Consider the following 26,015-nt stretch of genomic DNA (forward strand, 5'->3'; position numbering starts at 1 on the left):
TAAAGCACTGTCACAAGAGAGATCAATAAGGCTGTCCTGGTCAGACGCACTCAGACTTGCGATGGCTCCTCAGCATATGTCGACAAAGGGATTTTCTATCCAGCTGAAATGAGCGTCTAGAGCTGGAAAGTAATCGCGTAGCTGCATTTTCAAACTTTGCAGGTGCTCAACAATCGGTCTTGAAACCACATTTGGCAGAGAAGCATTTTCTTTTGTCAGAAAATCTGACAGATCGTCAAATGACTCGTAGTTTGACTGTTCCACACGCTTGGTCCACATGTCCAGCTTCTTTATTGTAGCTTCGATTTTGTTTTGGACGTGAAACGCTGTCACTGACTTGCCTTGAAGGCTAAGGTTGAGTCCATTCAAGTGGGTAAAAATGTCTGAGAGGTAACTCAATTTAGCAAGCCACTCAAAATCAGTGAAGCGGTCTGAAAGTTCAAAGTTTGAGTCCAATAAAAAAATTCTTACTTCATCCCTCAATTCAAAAAGTCGAGCCAGCACCTTGCCGCGAGAAAGCCACCTTACCTCAGTATGTAAAAGAAGCTGAACGTGACTGCTGCCCATTTCCTCGCACAGAACACGAAATAAACGGGATTGGAGTGGCCGAGCCTTAATGAAGTTAGCTATCTTCACTGCCTCATCCAGCACAATTTTAAGGTCTCTTGACACTCTCTTGGCAGCTAATGCTTCTCTGTGTAAACTGCAGGGGACAGAAGTCGCCAGCAGTACTACAGCTTTCATGCGCGCGATGACTCCGTTGCGTTGTCCCATCATTGCCGTTGCTCCATCAGTGCTAACTCCCACACATTTGGACCACTCGATTCCGTTCGACACAATAAACGCATTCAAAACATCAAAATTAGCTTCAGCAGTTGTCTTGGTGGGTAGAGGCTTACAAAATAGCATGTCTTCAAATATTTCACGGTTATTTCACCTCACAAATGCAAGAAGGTTGGAAAGATTTGCAATGTCAGTAGATTCATCCAGTTGTATTGCATAAAGGCGACTCTCTCGCACTCCCTTTATAAGCTGCTGGGTTACATCGTGTGCCATTTCATTTATTCGCCGTTCAACTGTGTTATCAGAAAGTGATATGAGATTCAGTTGCTTGCAGGGTTTTTCTCCCAACATCACGCTAACCATCCCTTTCCCAGCAGGTATAATCAAACTCTCCGCAATCGTATGTGGCTTTCCAGCCTTTGCTATTAGCTGCGCAACACGGTAGGAAGCCTCAACAGCTTTAGCTTTATCGGTTCCAGAGCAAGCCAGTTCAAGGGTCTTTTTCCTGCTTTGGTATTCTTTAAGTTTTCTCAAAAAATTCCACAGGTTTAGATGCACACTCGCTGTGTTTAGTCTCCAAATGCCGACGGTTGGCTTCAACGCTTCATTTGCCAAGACCTCCAAACACACAACGCAGAGTGGTAGCGGCTCGTTTTCTGTTCCTGTGCACGTGAAGCCTGGTGCTGGGTACTCACTGCTGTATCTTCTTCTTTTCGATTTATGCTTGCTTTTCTCGGTTCTCTCAGTGGCTGCTTCACTTGTAGATGGTCCAGCTTCAGGGTCATTTGTTGTCAAAGACCCTGTTTTTAACCATTTATCCATGATGTGTACACAAGACAACAGCTTCACTCAGACTGAAGTAGCTAACTAACTAGCTAGTTAATCCACTAGCTAGCGCTGCGTCATGTGACTGTACTACGCCAAACCAATCAACAAACTCAAACTAAACACGTTTTGTTTTGCAAATAAACGAACTAAATATGCTGAACTATCTATTTATTGGAGAAAAAATACTTAGCAAAAAAAAAAAAGAAAGAAAAAAAGATTTTTGGCCTACGGCCCCCTTGCAGTATGTCCGTGGCCCACTGGGGGGGCGCGGCCCACAGGTTAAAAACCACTGGTCTGCTTCTTCGTGGTTGAGCTGCTGTTGCTAACAGATACATCCATTTTGTAATAGTAACACTTACAGTTGACTGAGGCAGATTTAGCAAGGTAGAAAATTTAAGAGTGGCTTGTGGCAAAAGTGATATCCTATGCCAGTGCCACATTTAAAGTCTCTTAGCTCTTCAGTACGACCCATTCTATTGCCAGTGTTTGTTTATGGAGAACCTGGTATATGGAGTATCCATATACCTTTGGTCACACAGCGTATCTTTGAAGTAAATGTTAGCTAACCACTCCATATATGATCAAAGGTCGCCACAATAGTTCACTAACTGTTAACTATCACACTTTCATGATAGATGTGAGAGTTTACTTCAGTTAAACAGGACATTGTGGATCTCCACTTAAGAGTCCCAGAAGATACAAAAAGAAGTAGAAGTTAAATGGGACAATATGTCCCAAAACAACAAAATATTAACACTCATGTGTCCCCGTCAAGGTTCAGCTGCCCTGCATGCCAGCCAGATTTTCCTGTTGACTCTAAAAATTGTACCTGCAAATACAATGTTTCCAAAGCACTGAAATGATGAGTCACAGAATTTGTATTGCCATCATCTGCTTTATTCTTTTCAGGCTATGTTTCTGCCTTTCACAGGTCACAGAAAGATGTAATTTTAGGCTACAGAGCCCAAATTCCACTGTTATGCCCTGAAATTCAAGCCAGTAGTAATTTAATGTAGAAAAATTTAGGATTACCAAATCTCCTTCTGTTGATTTTCTGCCATCCAAAGCTAAGGCAAGCCTCCTCTTCCTCACCTTAAACAAAATGTTGACAAATGAAACTGGTCCATTTAGGTAGCTAACTAGTTATCCAGTAAAATCAGATCCAAGGCAGAATACAGTGGTAACAGTGTTAATGGGTACAGTTTTCATATCAGCACAAAAAACAATCCAGGCAGCGCTCTTATAAACAAAAATATCTAGAACATGAGCTTATCTGTACTTTAGTAGATGACACCATTTGGTTTGAGATGTTCCTCAGAAATATGTGCACTGAGAAATGTAACCGTTTCAACAATAGTGGAGTAAAAAGAATAGTTTTCATTTTAGATGAAAAATATTCATAGAAAGTACACATTTTGTAAAATACAAATACTAAGACTACAGTGCAGTTAGTCGTCTTAGTTTTCACCATTAAAAATAAACTAGCTTTGTCTACAGCACAGAGTAGGAAGTAGGCTTTCTCCGGATTATGCACTTGTGCACTGCATTACAATTTATGTTGTAGTGCTAAAAACACAGTAAAAGCTTTTTATTTGAGAACACTTCAAAAACTTTTAGTGCACTTCGTTAGTTTGTGCAAAATGAAGCATAGAAAATGGCACAAGTCAAAGTAAACAAGAACAGAAAAGTAAGACAATTAAGATGTACTGGCATGCTTTAAAAATGGACTAAGATAACAGGATATAGGCCTCAGCTTCAGGGTCTTTACTGAGAAAGGTGCTAAAGTCAGACTTTGGCTTTCTTGAACTTCAAAAATGACCAGCAAAGCCAGGTATTCTATGTTCGTTTCGAACTATTGTTTGTTGCACATAACAGGTGTGTTGCATAAACCATGTCACCTTTAAACATCGACACTAATTAGTGTGTCGGGCTTATGCAGTTACTTCAAGTGCCAAGTTAGATAGAGATAAATACAAAATGTTTTACTTAATTTTTTTAATAGAAAATGTTCTAGCTTCAAAATCCCTCAACCCAGATAGCACAGATTGTTAACCTTTAAAAGTTTGTCTTTAAATTTGAGAGATATTAGAGATGTTATATTTAGTCTTTCAATGCTGAGTCGATTCTTCATTTTCCTGAGTGCTTCTATTAACTAACGTTCATTCTTAACTGAACATTTGAAAGAGAGCAGGAAGTGAAAGCAGAAGGAGAGACGTGATGGAGAGCAATGAACATGACTCAGCTGCACTAACCACGACAGGCTTGGCGGTGATGGTGGTCGTCGCAGATGTGGTGCTGGCTTTGGGAGGGAAGGTACCCACTACACTATTCAGAAAGCCTGAGAAGCTTGAGGTTTTAGTGAAGAGCTGGACATTTGAGGCACGAATTGTCTTGGTGCTGTTACTGGAGCTAGTGTTAGTTCCACTTTCGTTGGACAGGGTCAAAACCGCAGCCTGGACCCATGATTGTCCAATCTTACACATCAGAGGACCTCCTTTATTAGTCTGAGAGTGAGAGAGAAAGATTATGAGCCATTGTTCCACAAACATATTTTGCCTACAATGTGGAGACAGCAATGTACTGCAAACGGCTAAAGAACTAAATAAAACCAAACTACCACCAAATATCCAACATCTCATGGTAACTAACCTTCAGTAAGGTTTGCCAACATCAGCTCTGTGAAACTAGTAGCTTTTCAGCAGCTAAGTACATACACACACACACACACACACACACACACACACACACACACTCACACACACACACACACACACACACCCCTACTAAGCTGCTTCTCCTTCAGGGACGTGGAGGAGCTAAGTAGACTATTACTATTAGCATTTTTGTAAGATGCAAACTATGATTAAAAATTAGGCCAAAACATTTGATAACATTAATGAACAGTAAGGATTTAAAAAAATGCATTTGTAAACAATTATATTCTCAGCTAGTGGAAGTCTTCTTAGCTAATGAGTGGATTTAAGGAGATTTAGGAAATGTCCGCCTGTTGATTCTCTGCCTCCAAAGCAAAGTTTGTGGCAAAACAAGAGATGCTCACCAAGCTGTTGGCCATATTGGATAACACCTCACACTCCCTGCATGCTACACTGGATAAACAGAGAAGCACATCCAGTGGCCGACTGTTACAGATGCTCTGCGCTAAAGAGCGCAGTGTGAGATCTATCTGACCTACTGCTATAAGGCTCTACAACAATTCTCCTTACTGCAGAGACTGTACTGATCTCCTGCTGTGTGAACTGTGCTGAACTACATCACTGCATCTCCTCTCCTGTTAACACACACTGTGCAATACATCATAACCTGCTGCTGTAATGATACTTTTACTATGCACTTTACACTGTAATATGGCTACTCCCTAGTTATGTCTGTACTCACTGTGCTTTTACTTACCTCATACCGCTCAGTGCCTGTTATCACATAAATACAACAAATCTGTCTCATAAGCCATGTAAATATAATAGATGTACTTTTATTTCTTCTCTTATACTTATGTCTATTTTTATTTCTCTTTTTTATTTTCTGCATACTATATGTAAGTTTATGTGCAATTTTATGTCTTGCTACTGAAACACTGCAATTTCCCTTCAAGATCAATAAAGTTCTATCTACCTACCTACCTAGGGCTAAGACAAGCAGCCTCCTGGACTGAAATGTTGAGAAATTTGTCTAATCTATGTATCTAGCTTAGGTTTCTAGTTATCCAGTACAATCAGATATAAAACAGTACATAGTGGTACCAGTATTGTAATATTTACAGTTTGCGTGTGACCTGACTTGCTTTTTCATATTAGTAGAAAAGCGATCCAGGCAGTGCTTTGTAGCTTCTGTGCTTTTTGTACTTTGTAAATTCATTGTAGTGTAATAATAAAATGGATTCCAGAAGGATTTAAAAGCATGTTAATATACAGACCTGTTCTAAGGGCATGATTCCTGTGCAGATGCTGCTGTTAGATGAGGATGCATTGCCACAGTTCAGTATAGTGGTGTTAAACTGCTGAAGAGTCTGCTCAAGTACAGCAGAAGGAAAACAAATATGAAGAAGAAGAAAAAATAAAATGTGATATCCATTGGAAATGGACACATGCATTGAAGAAGCAATGGCTTTACAGCGATTTTACAGTCAAGGGGTGTTTAGATACAATAGCATAAATACAGTATGATAAAATATGCCAGTGTTCAATGAATAGTGTATTGATTTAGTAATCAGAGATGAGGCTTTAATTAAAAGACTCAGACTTGAATTGCATGTTGACGTGTCTCACAACTCGACTTTGTCCTTACTCGGATTTGTCTTTAAATGACTCGCAACTTGAGACTTAAGAGTCATGAAATTTCAGCCTGAGACAATGGACTGAATTAGCTGTGTCAATTTTAATGTGATGAATAATGAATTAGATGGTTTGTATAAAACCTTGTCACACAACTAAATGAGTGATTTTGTCTGTAGGTTTTATAATGCCGTTCTCTCGCAGCTTGCAGTGGCATCAGGTGTAGCTTCAAACATTGAGCCTTTCATTATAGCAAAAACTTTGTCTGACGGACAGAATAAAGCCTTAATTGCAGTAGTTGCTGTTTTGAATTGAAGGGGTCAAAACAAGTCGAAATGATTGGCTACCATGTAGTGTGGATAGCAAGTATTCTAGCTAGTGTATTGTCTCATTTACCTGTAGTGGTCAGCTAATCCAGCTGAAGTTTTAGTACGTTACAGATTGTATTCCCTTAAAACATACTAAAACTGTATTGGCTATTATGCAAGCTAACTATCACAGTTGCTACACAAACTACAGACTGACCTACTGGTTTAAGTTGTTTTGCCTCATTCATTGAAATATTGCACTTACTGTGTGTAGTGCTTCAGGCCTGTCATTCAGACATTCTTCTATAAAATAAAGAGTCCTTGTTTGAAGCTGATAGATTTAAAGTAGGGGTTTACTTTGGCACAATGCAGCAGCAGCTATAATGAGACTAAACAAAAATTCCATGGATCTCCAGGAACACGAGACTCAACTTGGGACTTGCATGAAGCGAATTGTGAACATCTCATCATTAATGATCATAATAAACAAGCTATTATACCAAGCAATGTAGCTTGTTAAAAGTAGATTGTTTTACATTTTGAATTCATAAAGTAGATTAAGGATTAATACATAATTTAATGATTATGTATATCATATACACCATATTGCCAAAAGTATTCGGTTGTCTGCCTTCACACGCATATGTACTTGAGTGAGATCCCATTCTTAAACCATAGGGTTTAATATGATGTCGACCCACCCTTTGCAGCTATAACAGCTTTAACTCTACTGGGAAAGCTTTCCACAATGTTTAGGGAATTTTTTGACCTTCTGGAAGAAATGCATTTGTAAGGTCAGACACTAATGTTGGACGTCTGTTCTAATTCACCGCAAAGGTGTTCTGTCAGGTTGAGGTCAGGACTCTGTGCAGGCCAGTCAAGTTCTTCCACATCAAACTCACACATCCATGTCTTCATGGACCTTGCTTTGTGCACTGATGCACAGTCATGTTGGAACAGGAAGGTGCCATCCCCAAACTGTTCCCACAAAGTTGGGAGCATGAAATTGTCCAAAATCTCTTGGTCTGCTGAAGCATTAAGCGTTCCTTTCACTGGAATTAAGGGGCCGAGCCCAACTCCTGAAAAACAGCCCCACACCATTATCCCCCCTCCACCAAAATTTACATTTGGCACAATGCAGCCAACACCATACCCAGACTCATCCATCAGATTGCTAGATGAAGAAATGTGATTAATCACTCTGGAGAACATGTCTCCACTGCTCTAGAGTCCAGTGGCGGTGCTTTACACCACTGCATTCGATGCGTGGTGATGTAAGGCTTGCTGCAGCTGCTCGGCCATGGAAACCCATTCCATGAAACTCTCTATGCACTGTTCTTGAGCTAATCTGAGGGCCACATGAAGTTTTGAGGTCTGAAGTGATCTCTGCAAAAAGTTGGCAATTCTTTCACAAATGTTTGTAGAAGCAGTCTGCATGCCTGGGTGCTTGGTTTTATACACCTGTGGCCATGGAAGCGATTGGAACACCTGAATTCAATGATTTGGATGGGTGAGTGAATACTTTTGGCAATATAGTGTATGTGAATAGCAAGTATTTTACAATATTAGACATGGTTCATAAAACCAGGCTATACAGCACACAGAAATAAACATACCTCCTCCTCCAGAACCCCAGCCAGCTACCCAGCATTGAGTGTTGACAGGGAAGCTGTTGTCCCCCAGGTCCATACATATGGGCTGAATGTAGTTTGTGAGTGTTGGCTTGCGAGACAACTGCAGTACTGCTATGTTGTTTGCTGTACCAGTGCTCAGTGAGATTTTAGTCACATTGACAGAAACCTCATTGGCGTTGGAGCCGTTCTGTTTGAGCCAACCCAGAATTACAGTCCAGTCAGAAGCATTGGTGGAGCTGTGAGATAAGGTACAGTAGAATATCAAATCTTACAATTAGCATTGATGTGTGCTGATGTGGTTTCAATTCCTGACTTAACTTTTGAGTTTCATATAATTAATTCTGTTGCTTTTACCTTGAGAAGCAATCAGAAGAGCTCAAGACAAACTGCTCAGCTACCAGTGTTCCTCCACAGACATGAGTACCATTACGTTGCAGGCTGGCCATCCAAGGCCACACACCTGCAAATGCCAAAGAGTTGCCGCCTCCTGTAATGGTATTCAGCTTGGCGCTGCCACACACTACAGCTGGAGGAAGAGAGGAAATAAAGTAATTAAAGACAAATTTTACTTAGCAGTGTGCCTTGAACTATTCCCTTTGCCTGATAATGAAGCTCTGGTCACAGAAGACTTCTCTAGGCACAGTCCACAGCAAATGCTGATAACCTTACGTGAAGCAGTAGTTGTAGAGACCGTGGTGGTTGTAGCAACTGTAGGCAGGCCAGCACAGGACACATTCAGGTCTCCATCAGTGCCAGTGGAAGTGAATGTGACAAAGCCTGGCTGGTTGCTGGTGATCTGCTGGTTGACCCAGTCTTGGTACTGAGACACTCTAGTATACACTCCAGGGTAATTTGGCAGAGCACAGCCAATACCAAAGCTCACAATGCCTGCCTGGACCCAAACACCATTCTGTTTGCTGACCAGTGGACCTCCAGAGTCTCCCTGTATAAGACCAAAAAGATATCCACGTGTATACAATGAGCACCCTTAAATAGAAAAATGAACAATGCAAGCAGCAATGGAAAAATAGGAAGACATTACCTGACAGGAGTCTTTGCCCCCTGCCAACAAACCAGCACACATCATGTTGTCAGTGATAGTTCCAACTCCGTATAAACAGTTACATTTCCTGTTTCCAACAATTGGGACTTGTACTTCCTGCAGGGTCCCGGGAGAAGGGAGACTTTCTGAGGAAACACACATTGAACATAATTTTGACTCATTTAACAATTTTGTGAAATTGCACTGAGGTGTGAAAATGCGCATTAATTGCAAATATGACTCTACAAACTTTGGCATACAACTGTGTGTGAAATACCTAATTAAATCTGTGGTGTAATGATCACGTCTCATGAAAGTAATTATGTTACACTCTTTGTTATGGGGATGCCAACTCTGCTCCTATAAATCCACCCTCATAAAGAGATCAAGTCTAATACAACCCTAATCTTCCTGACCCAGAAAGTCTTCAGAAAGGCCTTTGTTTTTAGCCCGGATCCATACACTTGGTGTGTTAATTGCCACCAAACTGTAAATGATGGGTCAGCAAAGTATGGCCTGACTCTATTCTATGTTTACTGTAAAAACCAAAAGCAAAGATTTTATTAGCAACAAAAATGGAAAATGCCCTTCTCTATCTGAAGGACAAAATGACAGGTTTTATTGTTTTCTTAGTGAAAATAAGTTAATGCATCCTCTACAGGGAAATTTAAATATGGCATTTTTCTGCACATCAAGTTAAACTATGTATGTTAAACTCAGTAAATGAATAGCATTAAAATGTGCAGTATAAATGTAAATTTGACGTCATTTGACGTTTTATCGCAGAATTTTTATTTATTTGCTGAGTTTAACATATTAGAAAATGTCACGATTGGCCCCTCCCAGTCCTGTCCATGTGTTCTTGTTGTGTTTTGGTTTAGCCCATGTGCGTTTGTTTTGGTTACTTCTCCCTGATTGTCTCCACCTGTGTTTCCACCTGTCCCTCGTTTACTCTTATGTATTTAAGCCCTGTTTTCCCCTGTCTGGTTACTGGTCTTTGTTTGAATTGTCTGAACTTTTGGATGTATTCTCATGGTGTTTGATGTTTGATTCAGTGTTCATTTCGTCATGTCTGTCCCTCCTGCTCTCCGTGTTGGATGCTTGACCCTGGACCGTTGTGACTATGACCCTGGATTTGCCCTTAATAAACGTCGCTTACCTCAGCACATGTGTCCGCCTCCTTGCTCCAACCCATTACAGAAAAAACATAAATAAAATATAAAATGTTCCATAACTTTTGCCCAGGCCACATTTTATCTTTTATTTTCCAAGATCTTAAATTCAGCAATTTAAAACAGTAAAAACAAAAGTATGCTCTCTGAAGAGGATGTGTGAACTTATCTTCACTTAGAAAATCAACAAGACATGACATTTTGACCAGAAGCGCTCAAACTTTTGCATACAACAATAAGCATTTGAGCAAGGGCCATGAAAACGTGGGGGGGTCTTGCAAACAAGGTGACTACAGTTTGAACAACTTGCAGGGGAAGGTTTTTGCATTAATTAAAAAGCAGCAGACACAGCAGACTACACTACGTCCAGTTTGTGTGATAAGCTGCAGTTTTAGTAAATGGAACGTTAAATTCAGGCACACTGTGGGCACCTATTGAAGTTGCATCAAAGCACATTTTACACTGCACTTGCACTCATGTGTACATCTGGCCCTTAAAACAATGTAGGATTACATATTAGCAGAGCTGCAAATAACCTAACTTCATGGACGTTTACTAAAAGAATACTTTAAAGGATTTGTTTTAGGCACTTACACTGTATAAGTGTATGCAGAACAGTACGCGTTGTGAATCAAACATATGAGGTACATAGGATGTGGCCTCAATCTGATTCAGTTTGATAAAGTATGTCTCCTCATTTCTCACCACCTACGGTGATGTTTCCCCAGCCAGTGACCCAGGTCAGAGTGCCATTAAAGAACGTGCTTCTGGCTGCAGCCAGGCAAACAGGCTTAATATAATTAGTGAAGGTCATGCTAGAGTTCAGCTGCAGCAGAGCGATGTCGTTGTCATTCGTGGATGAACTGTAGTTGGGATGTACAATGACTTGAGAAACAGATCTGGACACTGAATTTGGGTTACTTGAGGACAGTGCCTGCATACCCAGATACACGGTCACTTGTGAAGCATCAGAACTGAAAAAAGAGGAAAGCTTATTACCATCTGCTAAATGTTCTTGTCACAGTATTATAAGGGACTCTTTTTGTTCAGTGTGACACCTTGAAAACCAGTGGGCTGCCGTTAGAACCCAGTTAGAGTTGATGAGGGATCCACTGCAGAAATGGCCATCATTATTCTTCAGACTAACTTGCCAAGGCCAAGACCCTGGAGAAGCATCCTGTCCTCCCACTATCCTGGTATTTAGAGGAGCCACACCACACACTGACAAAGAGAGAGGAGCAACTTTAGATTAGATTCTAGTTAGGTGGGTGACTGACCTGGATTGCGTGGGCTGCATCACACAGTGTAATGAAAGGAGACTGACTAAAGCAAAAAAGACGGACTGCTCATATTTCTTCCTGTAATTGTCAAAAAAAATTAAGATTTCATCTTACATCATCTGGCACTTTCTTCTCTCTTAAACTAAGGTCTGCTTGACGTGATTAAATTTTAATGCAATTAGTTGCATGCTTTGACTCCTCCATATAGTCTTCCATGAGTTATTTACTTGCAATATGTTTATCACTTTTCCAGCTGTCACTGTCGTTCTTTTTCCCTCATATCTATATATTGGTCTTTTCTCAACATATCTGAGTTTCTTTATGACATTTGAGTTTTTCTATCTACTGCGAGTATGTTAAGGTTCTGTTTTAGTTTCTGATCTGGTGACATTATGCTATTCAACATGATCACCTGATGCATTACTGCCATTCTGGTTGGCTGTTTCATGAAACTTCTTTCACAAAGTTGAGATCCTTGCAGCTGTTGTGGCTTGGTGTCAAGTGAGTTGCAGGACACTTTACAGTATGCAGCTTGAGTGCAATTTAGTTTCATTTAGGTTTCAGTGAAGTAAAGGAAGTTGCATGAACTTTACATCGTTCAAATTCATTTACATAGAGTTTAAACTGTTTTGGTATAGACTTATACACTCACCGGCCACTTTATTAGGTATTGCCTTTATTACTTTATTGCCTTTCTATCATCTCGAACCAGTCTGCCCATTCTCCTCTGACCTCTCACATCAACAAGGCATTTTCGTCTACACAACTGCCACTCACTGGATATTTCCTCTTTTTCGGACCGTTCTCTGTAAACCCTAGAGATGGTTGTGCGTGAAAATCCCAGTAGATCAGCAGTTTCTGAAATACTCGTCTGGCACCAACAACCATGCCACATTCAAAGTCACTTAAATCACCTTTCTTCCACATTCTGATGCTCGGTTTGCACTTCAGCAAGTTGTCTTGACCACCTCCACATATCAAAAACATTAGTTGCGGCCATGTGATTGGCTGCTTAGCTATTTGTGTTAACAAGCAATTGAACTGTACCTAATAAAGTGGCAGGTGAGTGTAGGTTCAATGTCAATGTCAAGAAAGAGGAAAAACTGAAATTATTTTATACTTATTTTATCCACTATAACAAAGGAGCTGATTGTTATAAAGCTTTCTCAGTTATTTTAGAATCATTCATAGATAGTCCAGAATGAAGAATGGAGCTAACGTTCCTTTACAGCTTCCTACTAATTATTTCAAAGCTAAAAAATTGCACTGGACTAGAATACCAAATTCACTTTATGCATTTAACTGTAACCAAATTGGCTTTATATTGTTGAAAATTGTTTAATTATTCAGTACAAATAAGAAATAACTTACCATTCAACTGTGAGTGGCACCCTGAAAGAAACAGAACAATGTTAATGCTCAATTTCTCAGTAACATTTACTGAGACAGTGATATATATCCATCGTGTAACACAAGGGCTACTGGACCCAGTAATCCAGCTGTTGAACTGGTAATGTGAGTTCTGTTCTCAACTGGTCTGAAATAAACATATATCTGTATTCAGTTGATAAATGGTTCTCAACTGGTTCTCAACTGAAACAAACACATATCTGTATTCGGTAGGTAAATGAGCAGGAGCACATAAAAACATATGAACAAGCCAAATTAGGAACCTACCTTTGGCTAGGAAGCCGATTAAAAGCACCAAACTCAGTGTCCTCAACATCGTCACCACTCAGAATGATCCACTCAAAATACCACATATCAGACTTATATCCCCCCCCCCCAATCCCCTATCTCTATCTCTATCGATCTCTCTTGGTAGAAGAACTGATTTAAGTGATGTGAAACTTGCTTGTCTACTTATATAAGTACAACGACAAAACTGATTTCTGATTAATGTAAAGCTTCATTTAACAATCATTCACTTCTGTATTGATTATTCATTTGGTAAACATTGGAAGTCAACATTGCTTATACACTTTTCATTGTAAAAAAGGTCCTTGTTTGAAAGAAAATAGCCCTAAATTTTTACAGTAGTTTTCTATTGTTTTTTTTTTATTGTATTCAAAACTCTAAAATAATATTTGCAAATCAACAGATATTATTTTAAGGATTATGCCAACAATGACAAATGACATGTAGTTCTTATTTTTTATAGAACAAATACTGTATTATTTATAAAGTAATTTTCTGCTTTTTTAAATGACATGCAAATGTATGTAAAATGACAATAATATGTAGCACATTATATAAAGGTTTATGTCCATACTAACAATTTATTGCTTTTTCATTGTACTTTTAAGGTAAATCTTATTAGTTTCATACTTTTGTGTACTTTTACAGTCGAACTCTGTAATTCTAGATAAAGAATTTAAACATGTTTCATTACATCAAACATAATGCACAGTCTTTTTTAAAGAGTACAAAGCTATGCTGCTCTCCGGGTGGCAACTTTCAGGCATGTTTGTGGCTCTGGCCACACCCAGTCAGTGATGCCACAGTAAGCTTAAGCACATATATGCCAATGAATCTGATAATAGTAAAATAAATGAAGGCAAAGTCAGGAAAACAAGGAAGTAGCAGATGCAAGAATGACAAGTCATTTAGTGCAGCAACATTGAGTGTTTCAACCTCCAGAAAGCAGTGAAGCAGAACCTTTTTGTCATGTGATTTAGTGTCATTATCAGTTTCTGCTTCTTGATGCGTAATACTTGATTACCAGTGAACACATTGCTGAAAAAAAAAACAATGAACACACCACATCAATTGACTAAGAGCAGGCTAACATTCAGAAATTCTAAATAGATAAATAATTTCTATTCATTGTGTTACATTAAACTGGAATAGGCCTTTATCTGCTGTTCAGAAAATTGAAAGTGGCAATGCTATGATTTTCCCATTCTGGACATTGTGAGAAAAATACTATTGATACTTTTGCTATTTTGCTTAAATTAAGTCAAGTAAAGCTCTTTAAACACAACAAAGTTGATCCCCAGTGCTTTACAGAGAAATTGGTCAACAGAGATGAGAAAAACACCCATCCTTACACACGCAACCCCCACAGTCCCCTCACCACATTCAAAAACACACTCATATGGCACACAGGGTTTGTTATTATGTTATCTGATCAGAATTTGAATTTATGTACATAGAAGTCAGATTGTCATATCAATGTGTTGAGGAAGAGTGCATGAGAGAAAAATACAGTGAGGCAACTGTGGCATACAATACACTGAGACACTGAAACTATAAAAAGCAGTACGTGGAGAAAAAGGACTGAAAGGACTGGAATGTATCCCAGTATGCAAAATCTGTGCAATAACAGTACAAACAATATTTTCATGGAGGTGGTAGACGTACAAACTTTAGAACTGGCAAAATGATGTTATGATTCCAGTCTAATGATTCAGCACTTATTGAGATGTAATTGCCATGATTATATATAACCAAGATCAGTCTTTGATTTATTGATTTGGTCAGACTCTGATTTCTGCAGGTAGAATACAGTGCTGATGCTGAAATAACATCTCAGTTCATCCTTGGAAGAAAACTGATATCTAGAGCCATAAATATGCGGCTTAATTAAGTTATATAGGTTTTCAGAGGGAATTAGACAAGGATAACCTGCCAGGACTGGATGAAAGTGTGCTTTTAAAATTATTGTTTGATGGAGTGGCCGCATGTGCACCTTATCTGAGTCCCATTGGAACTTGAGAATTTGCTACTTCAGCATCAGCAGTATGCATTCTACCTGCAGTTGATTCAGAATCTAAATCTATTCAAAGATGGATCACTTTAGGATCATTTTTGGGAATTACATCAGTAAATTAGCACTTTAATGTTCCTAATATTACAAGTACAAAATGAACAGCAGCTGACATTTGATTTTGATTCAATTTGAGCTGATAATGGTGAACAATAAGCTACAGTTATGTTTTTCACAAGCCTTGAAAATGCAGACTGCTGCTTGTCCACTTCTCTGACCTGTCAGAGATTGTTTGTATTTATGTTCAGGTCTGTCATTGGTGCAGAGAAGGATATGCAAGTGGACAATAAGGATTTACACAATTTACACTTAGGGTGGGAACTTAGTGTTAAAATATTAAACCCCCCAAAATGATTGAGGTAGGACAGCACCCACCATATTTATATTGCCTAATTTCCTGTGTCATGTACGGCTGAGAGCACTCTGTTTTGGGTTGGAGCTGATGGTGGTAAATAGCTAAGCTACAATTGTGTTTTTCAATAAAGCCCATTTTTTAAATATAAACTGAATGTTCACCTGCAATGCACTGGCGACCTGTTCAGGGTGTTTTCCACCTTCTGCCCAATGGCTGCTGAGATGGCCTCCAACTCCCCCCTTTAACCCAGATGGATGAGCAGCTTAGGAGATGTGTGTGTGTGTGTGTGTGTGTGTGTGTGTGTGTGTGTGTGTGTGTGTGTGTGTGTGTGTGTTTGTGTGTATGTTGATCATCAACTAATGACATCAGTCAATAGTTGGTAAAATTTGCATTCCTTGTCTTCCATCATTAGACTGGCATAAATTTAATATTTTGTCTGCTTAATTTCAGTAATTGACAGGTTATGAGTTCTGGTCCATTATATCATATTTACTTCTAAAATGCTTTTTTTGGCGGGGACACAAATTTGGCTAATTTTTGGACACCATCTGAGGCAAACAAGTTTATCTTGGTCTCGTCAGACCATAGGACATGGTTCCAGTAATCCATATTCTTGCACTGCTTGTCTTCAGCGAACTGCTTGCAGGCTTTCTTGTGTGTCAGCTTCAGAAGAGGCTTCCTTCTGGGACGATGTCCACGCAGGCTGAGTTGGTGCATTGTGCGGCATATGGTCTGAGCACTGACAGGCTGACCTCCCTCTTCTTCAACCTCTGCAGCAATGCTGGCAGCACTCATGCGTCTATTTTTTGAAACCAATCTCTGAATATGACGCTGAACACGTGGACTCAACTTCTTTAGTCGACCCTGGTAAGGCCTGTTTCGAGTGGAACCTGTCCTGGAAACTGCTGTATGACCTTGGCCACCATGCTATAGCTCAGTTTCAGGGTGTTAGCAATCTTCTTATAACCTAGGCTCATTGTGGAGAGCAACAATTCTATTTCTCACATCCTCAGAGAGTTCTTTGCCATGAGTTGCCATGTTGAACATTCAGTGGCCAGTATGAGCAAATTGTACCCAAAACACCAAATGTGGCTCTTATGTCATCGCTCCAATGACTTCCTTATTTACCTTCAAGACACAACAATAAATCTATTCAACAATAAATCTATTCAATAAACATATCCTGAATGATGAAGGCTCTCAGGTATTTTACAGGTACTTCAGATACTGTATCATAGCAAAACTCATTAAGGCATTAAGGCTTCCACTACCAGCAGAATTCCCAGAAGTCAAGAACAATAGGCAATGATGATAACAACTGAACCTGAACAACTGAAGTTGGCCTTCATTCCATTTCTATCAGCTCAACTCATTGGACGAGACCTTTCCCTCTGCTAAGAAATACTTTCCCTTGCTGTCAGTTCACGGCTCACAGAAGTACCTTATTACATTAGTGTCACAAAAATAGCTGTAGCCTCAAATCCCTGTACACTTACATTCTGAACCCCCTACTTGTATGAACATTGCAAAAAAGTACATTAGTGTCACTAGAATAGCTCTAGAATAGAGCCGTTGTACATTTGCCTCAGTTTTCACCTTGTAATGTAATTTCTTTCACCTGATGTAATTTCTTGCACGTCAGTCCAGTTTTTTTAGGTGAATGTAATAGTGGCAGACGGAACAAGCCGTTTTGGCTTTTTTTTCCCTTTTTCCCCATGAGAACATGTAAAGTCAAGTGCATTTTAAACCAGAAGCTATCACAGCATTCCTGTTAATCAGTGTGGCCATTCAAACCACAAATTTCAGTTTTAAACTTCGAGTCTATTTTGTGCAGCTTGTCTCTAAAAGCATGTAAAAATACACTCTTGCAACATTTAAGTCATGAGCAACTGGTGAGAAACATCACAGAAACATTCTTCTTCGCAACAATGCTTGTGGTCTAAAACATGCTGCGTCCATGATTGCTTGATAAGTGTTCTGGTAAATGCTTAATTCACCCCAGTTACTACTTAATAAAGCAGGAATAAGCAGCCTATTAATTCATAGCCTCTGGCTTGATAATGCTTAATAAAGGCATAAAAGTTTACACATAAAATGTTGTGCAAAAGATTGTGATCTTTAAAAAGTGCTGTGGAAAATAAACATAATAAAGTAATATATATATATATATATATATATATATATATATATATATATATATATATATATATATACGTTTTCTCTGGTTTGTAAGTAAAGGCAAATACTCAATACTATGTATGTGTTTTTAGTGAATTGTGTGTTGGGGGTTTATTGATAATGTCATTCTTATCTCACCAGGGTGCACACACTTTTCAAAATATTCCTTTCTACTTACAAAAAACACCTTTTCATCGTACTAACCCCATAATAACTGTAAGAGGGCAAGAAGTTGTTTATCGTTTTCATTCATTATTATTCATTGTTCATTGTATAGTTACAAATTTTTAGTTTAAAATATGTATAGTTAAAAATGTGAGATGCTGCATATTCTTGGGAATCTGTTAAAAACAGTAGTTAATATTACAACTCTGATATTTAGTCCCTATGTACTGACTTACGGGGGGGGAACCAATTAAGGGGGACACACACTCACAGACGGGACGAAAACACCCCCGGGGAGAGAGAGAAGGTGTTAGCAGTTCTGTAGCTAATTGTACTGTCCATAGCCATTCGGTGGGAAATAAAAGAGAAGTTCTACCTCAATCTTGTAACCCGACTATATTTTTCCACCCCTCTGAACAAGAGACTTGGAGTTACTTCGAACTACACGCAACTTTGAGGGTTACATAACTACTAACTACTCTATTGTTATCATTGTACTATAGAATGAATGCGTGTTTGTGAAAATATTCAAACTATGCAGCTCAACCCAAGCCTACACTCCTGTTTTCAAGATTCATTATTCTCTTATCTGCAACATCATGGTAGGGTTTTTCACAGAAATGATGGTGCTGTCAAACAAAGGTATGTAGGAATGATGGACAAGTCAAGCAGGTTTGGTCTGGGTTGTGCAGGCCTTGGCAGGAAGCCCATTCTACTTGAATGTAATGAACAACATAAATATCCTAATCATCTAAAAGACAGCACCATTCTCACATGCTGTAGTCTTCTCAAACAAAATGGACTGCAATGACTTCTTTGAGAATCACAGGTCACTGTGAAAAAAAAACATATATCTCTGAAACTATAACTGATTTAGAGAAGGAAGATGCTTTTAACTGTAAAGGGCAATTTTTTTTCCTGGTCCATTTATAAGTGGTTTAATGTACCTACATCACTTCAAAACCTGTTCTTGTTACTGTACATTTAAGTCTAACATATGTAAATGAGCTCTGTTCTTGAGGCTGTCCTGTGTGTGGCTCATTCAAAAAGCGGTCTGGGCTGAAATGCTCTTTATAACTGGTAACATGGTAAGGCAGGACTAAACTGCCCTGTGGTATGGGTTAATATTTGTAAATGTGTTTGTTTTTTGTGACATCACATAATATATGGACCATATAGACTGGGGAAAAATGGTATGTTTTGAATGTTTAATAAAATTTACGTATTACATCTAACTTTTTATGCAAAAAAGCAGGGACAATTTGGTTTTCCATGATATGGGCTGTTTAATGTACAATGTGTTCCATCAGTGGAAATGCTTCTATTTTGCATTCCATTCTAGTTCAATGCAAAGAGTTTAATTTGAAATTATATTATCGGCATTTGCGTGAAAAGTAGAACCATTGAGGTATTTACATGAATTTCAGAATTTATTAGTATTTATGCCCCCTTTCCTTTATGACACTGTGCACTCGAGCTGAAAGTGGACATGACAAGGTTATGCAAAAGTCTCTGATGAGTAGATAAAATCCACCTGAACATAAAGTTCAGTGGAAGTGATAATTCAAAAACTTAAAAAAAAGTCTAACCTTGTTGTACAAAGGCCTGACCACAGATAATGTCACAAATATGCTTAAATATATATATGCTCTATGAAAAAACTTCATAGAAAATCGATCAAATTGGGTCATTTTCATAACCCAGTTCTGGGTCAATATTGGACAAACACAGTACCTTGGGTTATTATTCTGACCCTGCTTTTTTGGACAAGCAATTAACCCAACAGCTGCTTACTTTTTACTCTACTGCTGGGGTAAATGAACCAAACGCTGGGTTGTTATCTTTTTTCAATTCTATTCCATTGCTAAATTTGACTTCAATTACATTACACAATATTATATCCTTACACACAAAAAAAAAAATGCTTTAACCACCAAAAATGTGGTGATAAGCCACTTCATTAAGTATCTACACTCCTTGTATCTACATTCATTGTCCATCTTATCAGCTCCACTTACTGTATAAGTGCACTTTGTAGTTCTCCAGTTACAGACTGCAGTCCATCTGTTTCTCTGTACACTTTGTTAACCCCCTTTTACCCTTTTCTTCAATAATCAGGACCCCTACAGGACAGAGCAGGTATTATTTGGGTGGTGTATTATCATTCTTGGCACTGCAGTGACACTGAGGTGGGCAAACAGATAACCAATATTACACCCAGCAAATTTACATTTAAAACAGGTTCACCCCATGTGAATTTGGCTGCCTTACCTCATTCAGTTTTTTTCAGGCATGACTTTAATTTCACCGTGACCCTGACGGAGAAGCGGCTTAGAAAATGGATGGATGGCTGGATGGATGGACTTTATTACAGCCTCAGACCTATTACATGAACCAGCAAAAGGACGCTCTCCTTGTCAATCTCTTCAACTAAGAGATTCAAAAGAGAGAGAAAGAGACGAAAGGGTGCTTTAACAGTAGTGGTGGTTGAAGTTATGCATTTCATTATGAATGCCAATATAGATGGTTTAAAATCATATCAACTGAATGCTGTTGTCAAAATTATTAGGGTTACATCATATTAGTGGCTGATATACTATTTTTCATCAAATTATTGGTCTGATATTGGTTTTAATAGCTGATCCATCTGTAGAGAATTATGTTCACGGTACTTCAAATGTGGATTCTTGCATGAGCTCGCTTTAAAATGCAAAGATTAAGACGCAAAAAGGGAGAAAAAAAACTTGAGTATGTGTGTCACACATGTTCATGTACTGTCTTAAATTATAAATCTACAAAATTTCAGCATACCTTAATCATTGCAATACAAACAATTATATTAAAAAATAAAATATTTATCAGAGCAGTACAGTATTCGTTTGCTTGCCAGTAGTCCTGATAACTGGCAAATTATGTTATAAAGAGCACCTTATTTTGGTGTTTTCTCTCCAGGAGCAGACTTAATTAATCAATTAATTAGTTAATAAACAGGGGCTTATTGTGTTGAAGTAGGAAACACAAACACACAAGTCGGGGTACTCAGGATAAAAGTTAGGAACTACTGCTCATAAAGAAGAACTCCACATATGTTTTTTTTACAAGTTCCTGCATAATTCAATGGTTGGGATGTAAACAAAGTTATTCAGAGTGGTCTGGTGTGAAATGGATCATTAACAGTATTTCTATTTTTTATATTGCCAAAAGTATCCGTTCGTCAGCCTTCACATGCATATGAGCTTGAGTGACATCCCATTATTAATCCATAGGGTTTGATATGATGTTGGCCCACCCTTTGCAGCTATAACAGCTTCAACTCTTCTGGGAAGGCTTTCCACAAGGTTTAAGGGGTGGGTTTATGGGAATTTTTGACCATTCTTCAAGAAGCGCATTTGTGAGGTCAGAAACTGATGTTGGACAAGAAGGCCTGGCTCGCAGTCTCTGCTCTAATTCATGCCAAAGGTGTTGAGGTCAGGACTCTGTGCAGGCCAGTCAAGCTCTTTCACACCAAACTCATGGTCTTTATGGACCTTGCTTTGTGCACTGGTGTGCAGTCATGTTGGAACAGGAAGGGGCCATCCCCAAACTGTTCCCACAAAGTTGGGAGCATGAAATTGTCCATAATCTCTTGGTCTGCTGAAGCATTAAGTGTTCCTTTCACTGGAACTAAGGGGCCGAGCCCAACTCCTGAAAAACAACCCCACACACTCCACCAAACTTTACACTTACAAGTACCATTCTCCTGGGAACCACCAAACCCAGACTCACATCCATCAGACTGCCAGACGGAGAAGCGTGATTCATCACTCCAGAGAACACGTCTCCACTGCTCTAGAGTTCAGTGACGGTGCTTTACACCACTGCATTCAACGCTTTGCATTGCACTTAGTGATATAAGGCTTGGATGCAGCTGCTCAGCCTTGGAAGCTCATTCCATGAAGGTCTTTACGCTGTTCTTGAGCTACTCTGAAGGCTCACATGAAGTTTGGAGGTCGCGATTGACTCACACTTATATTGTTTCTGTATGTGTGTGAAGTGATGTCAAGGCCTTTGATTTGTAAAAAGTAAATTAAACATTTTTAGGGACCAACCCTGTTCACTTAAAGGGGAACTCCACTGATTTTTCTAAAATTCTACATAATTAAGTGGTTGAGATGTAAAAAAGTCATTCAGAATGGTTTGGTACAAAATACTGATGTCTGACAAAATTATATGAGAGTTTTTTTTAATAAATTTTGGCTTAAATGTATTTGAATCTATTTAAATCCACTCACAGTGGAGTGTGCATTCAGAGCATTGTAAGGCAAAATAGCCCCCAAAAATATTATTTCTCAAATTTATGACAATTTAACCATCAATGTTTCATGTAAAAAGACTTGTGTAGGGTCACTGGTGCTGCTGGATAGCAAATAAATCACCTTTTACCACCACTGTAAAGAAATATAAGTTTCTTGATAATGGCCCATTCCATGTCAAACCACTCTGAATAACTTTGTTCGCATTTCAAAAACAGAATTAATAAGAAATTTAGAAAAATTGGTGGAATTCCCCTTTAAGAACAAAAGACTGAAATGCCCCAAAAGGGAGTGACTGTAAGGATCCAGCCTGCACTGCCAGATGCCAGCAGAGGGCGACGGCAGAAAGGGGCCATAAGTTCAGGGAACTCCAATTCCCAGAAGCCCTCGGGCTGATTAGGTCCAACCCGACACACCTGCGGACCCCCCTACTTAAGGTTGTGGCAAATACTAGCCTCTGTCACACTTTTGTTGAGGGGTGACTGGTATGGTATGCAGCCCAGATGGGAATTTGAACAAAAGAAAACGAAAGCTAGAAAAAGAAAAGATGGCTGAAAAAAGAAATTGCTACAAAACTATAGAAAGAAGAAAAGAGGGCAAGAAGAATAAACTGCCCCAAAACTAAGTTAAAAAGTCTTTTTTGTGTCTGAATGACCAATGTTAACAGAGTGTTCACTCTAATGCCGGTTCCTTCTGGGTCACAGCCCTGCGGAGTTTAACGTTAGTGTTCCTCCTCCTCATGAAAGATACCGGATTCAACTCATTTAATATGTCTACATAAGGTGAATTCAGAGTGTTAACAAAGCAAAAATGCTAACCTTTGCAGTACATGGAACAGGAAGGAATCTTGCTTGAAACGCCCACCCTGGTGTTCATAACACATTGGTACTGCCAATTTGACATGTTTGTAAGTTGGAAATATATGCATATAATCATATGCATATAACTTAATATTTTAAGGTGTGTGAAAGTAGCTTTTTTTTTGTTTTGCTCCAGAGCTACGAGGCTAATGTGATAGCTAGCTAACATAGGTAACTAGTAGTTCCTAAACTCAAAAAAGCATAAAGCCATCAGTTATCTAGCGACATATCAATTTGTATAGGTAAGTGTCAAAACCCCAGGTATCTAAGGAAGCTAATGACCCATTTGAATAAGTAACATTAGCGTACAGTCAGCATGATGATAACTTGTGTTCTAATGCTTGTTAGATAGCAGCTAAATTGTCCTTGTAGCATCAGTAAAAAGTTAAAAATCAAACTTTTCGCTGCTCACCTACGTTTGGGGCAAGTGGGGAATAGTTTACATTTGATTTTCATCAAGCTATGGTGTTATTTTAGCTAGCCGACCAGTTTAACGCTACGGTCCGCTTGCTAGCTTAATAGCTAGCCTGCTAACTTAGCTAATTCATCATTTGGGCTTTTTTATTTTTTATTTAATGTAAGTAAATTGTGTTCCAAGTTATTTTAGAGCATTTCAGTTAGTCCCCATATCATGAAATTTTCATAGAATGTAAAGGGCAGCTGTCAATGGAGAAAAGTAAAAATTGAAAATTGGGTTTTCCTTTGGAAAGCAACGATATATTAACAAACAGCTATTCAGCCTATTGCAAATTAGCCCACCCATGAAGTTGAAGTTGTAAAGATTGTTTCAGCCTAGACTGTTTTCTGAATAAGACACAATACAGGGAAGCCAATGAAAAAATATTATTTACATATCTCAATCTTAGGCAATGTACAACAGCATGTCTCACTGTATGGGCTGAAGAGAAGTTGGGAAATGGTCATGTCAATATGGATTATAACTGTTGTTGGTTATGGCCCTTTTCATATTATAATTTGCAACCTCCCACTGTTAACTGTGGCTATATAGCTGACAGAAGAGCTCATAAAATAAAGCATTAGTTGACAGTGAAATACTTGCATGCTAATTGTCACATTTTGTTGAATTAAAATTGATATCTGGTACATCGATAATGCCGGCCAGGTTTGAGGCGTGACTTAGCTGTCCACATGCCATTTTCCAAGAAGTATATTCTGTGATTACAAAAACAGGTTTAGAGACAAAAACAAAATCTGCTAAGAAAATATGTGGATTGATGCGTGCAGATAGTTTCTTCACGTGTTTTCAGAGGCAACAAAACAAGAGATGCTTAGGAATTTATTTCCATTCATATCAATTTATTTCCATTCATATGGCCGTGATGGTCATGACAAACAAAAAGAAGTTTTGCAGGATTCATTTCAAAGCCAACGGTCTCAAGACATTCAAAGCAATTGGTGGACTTTTAAATGCTGTGTTGATGATAATATTAAGTGAAAACACCGGAATACATTCAACACACATGGTCTTGGTCATCTACAACCAAACAGAACATAAAATGGAGAATTTATGATGAAAAAAGAAAATTAAGACCACAGAGAGGTGTGAAGTTTTCCTGTACTTGAGTTGTTCTTCTTCTTCCTGACTGGCAGGTAGTGCTACTTGAGTCTTTGTAGTTAATCTCACAGGTCATAGAAAAAACCTACCATGCAGGTTTTAGTACAAGTGTTGTGCTCTCTACTATCAGAGCTGCCAGAAGTGACGTATAATCCACATACACACATGCACACCCGCCCACCTACATGTACACGTGCACACACACATCCCTGATGTATTATCTAAACTCTTCTGACAAGTGAATGTCATAGACTCTCTGTAAGATTGTACAAATTAAATTACTGTGTAATTTTCCATAATTCCATACATACATTTTGTGTATTGTATATTGTTTACTGGCTATATATTATATTGTTTAGCCACCAATTAGCTTCATTTTCAGGTCCTCTGCCAGCTGCTTAGAGGAACATATTGTTGAGTTTCAACTCAAGGTTTGACAATCAGACATAATTAGCCATTTTTTGAGCAACATGCATAACTGTCTAATAGCCTTCAGAATGGTTTAAGCTCCAGACATGGTACAGATATCGGAACACTCAGCAGACCCAGCCCTCACTAAGCACAAGCTTTGACATCAGCAAAAGTGAATAATCCAGTTGTGACCAACCGTCAGCCAGTAATCCAGCTCCAAAAACCATCCAAAATCGACTCTACTACTGTTATTTTTGCTTTTAGCTGTGATATTATAATAAAGAATTAAAAGAGTGACACAGTGCAACATGCAACTCGATTTGAAATAAAAAATGAAGCCTGTCTTGCTCTGTGTGGACAGAAAATCAATAAAAAAACATGGCCACCGTATTATTAATAATTATTTATTTTTACTCAATAAGCAATAGAATGCACCATCAAAATTCTTGCACTTTTAGCTCACAGACACTCTAAACAAAAAGATATCAAAAAGAGGTCACACTTGTCTTCAAGATCTGTATAAGCAAAAATTTAAATAAAAGTTTAATAAAATTTAAAGTAAATGTCTTCAAGTCATGAAGATATCACAGATGTTAGCATGTCAAATAATGTCATATCTGAGTAGCCCAGTGCCTCCTGATAATAAGTCATGTGATGTCTTTTTATTATTGTAGTTTTAATTGTAACTGACAAATACACAAACCAGATTATTATAGGGTTCTAGGAGTTAGTCTGACACTTTACACCAAAAGAAATGTAAAGTAGTTCACTTCAGTGGTTGTTTACCTTTTTTTTTTCTTTGAACAAAATCCGTAATTCAACACAAACGTATACATACGGATTTATTTAAATACTTTTATCTAAGAATAATTTAGTCCCATATGCATTACATACACTTAAAAAAAAAGAGAGTTCTTCAAAGATTCTTTAGTAAAGGCATGTTAGCACCCCTGGTAAACATGAGCAAAACAGGCTGTAAAAACATTGTTGATCATTTTGATCTTTCATTTAAAATATTAACAAATATCTAAGCTTTATTTAACGTACAGTGACAGAATAAAAAACCTAAAATC

The 26,015-nt window shown here is 38.5% G+C and overlaps 1 protein-coding gene across 1 annotated transcript in view; it reads right to left on the minus strand.

Annotated features, from left to right (window-relative positions):
* Positions 1-3,618: 3,618 nt before the first annotated feature.
* Positions 3,619-26,015, minus strand: part of LOC108432049 (transmembrane protease serine 9-like) — a 65,639-nt gene continuing 43,242 nt past the window's right edge. Inside the window, exons 8-15 of the mRNA XM_037544603.1 lie at positions 11,124-11,277; positions 10,762-11,039; positions 8,885-9,030; positions 8,512-8,785; positions 8,197-8,368; positions 7,811-8,078; positions 5,543-5,638; positions 3,619-4,115 (exon numbers count right to left, since the gene is read on the minus strand). Of these exons, the coding sequence (XP_037400500.1) occupies positions 3,777-4,115; positions 5,543-5,638; positions 7,811-8,078; positions 8,197-8,368; positions 8,512-8,785; positions 8,885-9,030; positions 10,762-11,039; positions 11,124-11,277 (1,727 nt within the window). The 3' untranslated portion in view covers positions 3,619-3,776. The remainder of the gene's footprint in view (positions 4,116-5,542; positions 5,639-7,810; positions 8,079-8,196; positions 8,369-8,511; positions 8,786-8,884; positions 9,031-10,761; positions 11,040-11,123; positions 11,278-26,015) is intronic.

The sequence above is a fragment of the Pygocentrus nattereri genome, chromosome 14 (genome assembly GCF_015220715.1).
Source record: "Pygocentrus nattereri isolate fPygNat1 chromosome 14, fPygNat1.pri, whole genome shotgun sequence".
In the NCBI taxonomy this organism is placed as follows: domain Eukaryota; kingdom Metazoa; phylum Chordata; class Actinopteri; order Characiformes; family Serrasalmidae; genus Pygocentrus; species Pygocentrus nattereri.